The sequence below is a fragment of the Anastrepha obliqua genome, chromosome 1, assembly GCF_027943255.1.
Source record: "Anastrepha obliqua isolate idAnaObli1 chromosome 1, idAnaObli1_1.0, whole genome shotgun sequence".
Lineage (NCBI taxonomy): Eukaryota > Metazoa > Arthropoda > Insecta > Diptera > Tephritidae > Anastrepha > Anastrepha obliqua.
Genome location: NC_072892.1, coordinates 70,804,779 through 70,809,049, shown reverse-complemented (window position 1 = coordinate 70,809,049; position 4,271 = coordinate 70,804,779). Strand labels below are relative to the sequence as shown.

The 4,271-nt window shown below is 36.1% G+C and overlaps 1 protein-coding gene across 1 annotated transcript; it reads left to right on the top strand.

The window, feature by feature from the left end:
* Positions 1-2,708: 2,708 nt before the first annotated feature.
* On the top strand, positions 2,709-3,759 carry LOC129235904 (3-oxoacyl-[acyl-carrier-protein] reductase FabG-like). The gene has a single exon (XM_054869978.1). The coding sequence runs from the start codon at positions 2,876-2,878 to the stop codon at positions 3,650-3,652; it is 777 nt and encodes a 258-aa protein (XP_054725953.1). The 5' UTR covers positions 2,709-2,875; the 3' UTR covers positions 3,653-3,759.
* The last annotated feature ends 512 nt before the right edge of the window (positions 3,760-4,271 follow it).

The following is a 4,271-nucleotide window of genomic DNA, read 5'->3' as shown; positions in this document are numbered from 1 at the left end:
TATTGTGAAGTTTCCTGATGCTTTGGTTATATTATAGGTGAGTTGCGATTTCCCATCATACATACATTTTTTTTTATTAGAAATAAATCTAAGTAAATCATTAAAAATTTATAATTTTGTCTTAAAAATTACTGGAACTGGAAAATTTTCCACACCAAGCCTAACTTATAAAACGCATAAATACAAAGAATCCGTCTCTTATGTTTTGAATTTTATAAGTAGAAAATTTTGATGTTATAACAGCATAAAACATCCTCCACATGCATTTAGTACATACTGCCTGGGGGAAGGGGGACGGAAGAGACTAATATTTTGCATTAATATGTTTATGAACAGTTCAATATATAGGGTATTTCAAAAATCTGCCTAGATGCTGTTTTAAAATAAAATATGTAAAAATTTAGGTTCTTTCAGATTTTCATTCAAAATACGGCCTTTAAGAATTATATCTGAAGAGAGACATCATTTAAATGTCCACCTCTGCAGATAAAATTCACCAAACTGTCGATTTATGAATGCCTAATTGTTGAGAACGTCGGGATATCGATGTTGAAGGTTGTTCAGCAGCACTTTGCGCCACAGCAGCAATATTTTTAACAGAATTTCCCAAGGCAGCCGGTTCTACGTTATCGGAATGACTCGGATTTTTTACCGACCAAGGGCATCCGGCCCAGTAAACTAGCCCTGTCTAGTGTACCGTACCCCACCCCCAATCTATCGTCACAGGAGCAATACCCAGCATGCCTGCTCCAAATACTTCTCTTCAGGGCTGGTATCGAACCCAACTCTGGACCAGAAGTATTCTATTGATGCATTTGCCACAAACGGCTCCACCCGAACTCCACCTCGGTTAGGTGCTATAAGTGAAAAAAAGTAAAAAAGTATTCTATCAATCGAATATGAGCACACGCAGAAAACTTAAATGAAATTTTTTTTCAAACTAAATAAGAATACGTTTATTTTGAAAGGCGAGACTTACACTTTTCTGTTATATAAATACATACATATGTAATTAAAAAATAGTTTATGAAGCAAAGCATTTATATTATTAATTTTTTTTCATAAGACATTTCAGCCGTCGTATAGGAATATCGTTTCCAATCACAAAGTAAAAGTTAAGTCGGGGTAATAGTTTTATAGCATTTGTATTTCCATTAATAACACAATTAATGTGAAGACTCTGTTAAGTTTCAAAAATCGTTTATAAAGGGTTTTTCAATTGGCGCGGGTCGATTTTGGCGCCCTGTGGCAGCACGTTCAAATGATAAAACTTTATTATCAAAATGAGTGTTCATTAACGCAAACGTTGCGCGCATTGCGCCCATTTATCGGTAGACGTGGTGGCCCTTCCAATTTCTTATGGCCCATATTGAACCATATGGACCTAGACGACATGTGGTTCCAGCAGGACGGCGCTACGTGCCACACAGCAAACGCCATTTTATTCCATTTCAACATCTCCCCGCCCTTATTGAAAAACCCTTTATTTGTTAACACCAGCTGTCTACTAGAGTTACTGCTACACCAACAACAACAACTAGAGTTGTCTATATATTTATGTGAAGAGGCATAATTATTTTTTTCCATTTGTTTTCTTTTTTTAACATTTGTTATTTCATACCATTGAATACCATGGAAGTATTAACTTCGCTTATTACAGAAAAAATATTTATATAACACATGACTGAAAAGTCCCGGGCATAATAACACACATATAAGTAGCTGATCTACTTCTTCGTGCTTAACTCCCAATCCGTAATTGAAAAGCGAGATTTCCCATATAAAATTTCTCCCAAAATCTGAGATTATAAAATAATCCTGAATAATAACCATACTTTTTGACATACAACCCTGTGTTTTCTGTGTAACAGATCACTATTTTTACGAGTGTAAAGAAAAACGTCAAAGTAAAAACTAAATAAAATGGATGCCGGCAAAAAAACACGTTTGTAGACATAATTCTAATAAAATGTTTGTTAAATATTATTATTATGCTTTCATATTACAGAAAAAAGCGTATGTCCATAAACGCTTTGTCCTCATATTACTTATTATAAAATGTAATATCGAATTTCGAAGACGTATTGCTGCCATAATTTTTTGTAACCTCAGTAAATTTCGTTTGCGGAGTTTCTCCAACTGTTTATTATTAGCAACCAATTGCACAATTAAATTAACTATTCCTTTTCCTTGTATTTTCTTCATATCGTTAATAATTATTAAACAAACCAAAAACACCGAAATATTATATGTATTCCACCAAAACACTTTCTATGAAGAAAAACCTTTCACAAAAGTATTGACAGCTGATTGTCAATTTTGCAGGTAATCTGCCATGTGTGAACGGGTAGATTAATTTTGTGGATTTATTAGTAATTAATGCATATGTGAACGTACTTTCGCACATAGATGGTACCTCTTATTCCGTTAATACTAACCTAAGAGCAACTGTCAAATTACATGATATTCTCTTCATAAGTTCGGGAGTTATTGTGCTAAGAGTGACTCTACGAGTACTTTGTTGATTTCAAAGAAATTGATAAAAAAGAATTTCGTGTTTTAATACGGAACAACTCCTACTTTAACAATAGATAGCCGCAATGCGTACGGATATGTACACATGACATGTTATCGTCGCTGCATTACAAAACATATCGTGTCGAAGACGATTCGAGCCGTGCGAAGAGCCTAACCCTTATATTCTGACAACATGAGAAATGCATCTCTGTAATTTCAACCATAATTCTCAGCTGCACAATTTAAATAATACCAATTAAAATATTAATTTTATTGGCGGAGGAGTAATCGAAACGTAAATAAATATATTAACATCTCTATGCAACTTACGTAACTCTTAACCAAGCCATCTTAATTAATGTCAATTATGAACTTCAAAGACAAAGTGGTGCTCATCACAGGAGCAAGTTCCGGTATTGGCGCTGCTACTGCAGTAAAATTCGCTGAATTGGGAGCTTTGCTGGCAATAAACGGACGTAATGTCGAGAGCTTGGAGGCCGTGGCAAAGCAATGTGCTGCTGTTGGTAAGGAACCGCATCTAGTAGTAGGCGACATATCCAAGGAATCTGATACCGAATTTGTCTGGCAAGAAACTTTTAAGAAATACAACAAACTGGATGTTTTGGTTAACAATGCTGGCATCATTGAGATAGGCACTATTGAAAATACCAGCTTGGCACAGTACGATCGTGTGATGAATACCAATTTACGAGCAATGTATCACCTGACAATGTTAGCTGTACCGGAACTGGTAAAATCGAAGGGCAATATCGTAAATGTTTCAAGTGTAAATGGTATACGTTCATTCCCTGGTGTGCTAGCCTACAACATTTCTAAAATGGGTGTAGATCAGTTTACACGGTGTGTTGCCCTCGAACTAGCTGCGAAAGGTGTTCGTGCAAACTGTGTTAATCCTGGTGTCATAGTAACGAATATACACAAACGTGGCGGTATGGATGAGGAAATGTACAAAAAGTTCTTAGAACATTCAAAAACCACCCACGCTCTGGGGCGTACTGGCACAGTAGATGAAGTGGCTAATGCTATCACATTTTTAGCCAGTGACTTAGCCACTTTTACAACTGGCGTCAGTTTGGCTGTGGATGGGGGTCGTCACGCTATGTGCCCACGATGATGTGTACTCGGAAATATTTTATACTGCATTTATATTTGAAAATTTGTTATAATATTTTATAGTTATTGTTTGATGTTAGAATAAACGGTGCACGAATTTGAAATTAACCATTTTTTTGTTAACGCTACTAATATCATGACTTGGGCCATTGGGTACTTCAAGTCAGAGAAGCAATTTTATATAATTTTTTTAATATTCAATATTAGGTTTTATTTTATAAATTTAAAATGCTTTCAATCTGTATCAGTCTTGCAGTTTTTTTAGACGGTCGATTTTTGTTAAGTGTCTCATTCAGGTTTGATAGCTGATGGGAATAATAATCAGCAGTTATCGTCGGGTTTGGTTCCAGAAGTTTATAATAAACAATACCGGCCATATCCCACCAAATAGACCCAATAGGAGAATCTTCTTGGAGTGAAGGTCATCTCTAGGGGTCGGTTCTGGTGTTTCATCTTTATCTAACCATTGGCGTTTGCGAACGAGTTAAAGACTTCAGGACGACCAGCGCGCGAGGCATCCTCCACGTCGCAGTTACCACTTCGGAATTTTGAAAACCACTTTTGAGCAGTCCTTACACTCACGGTGAACAGTGTTTATTTCTGCAGCAGCAGTTGTTGCA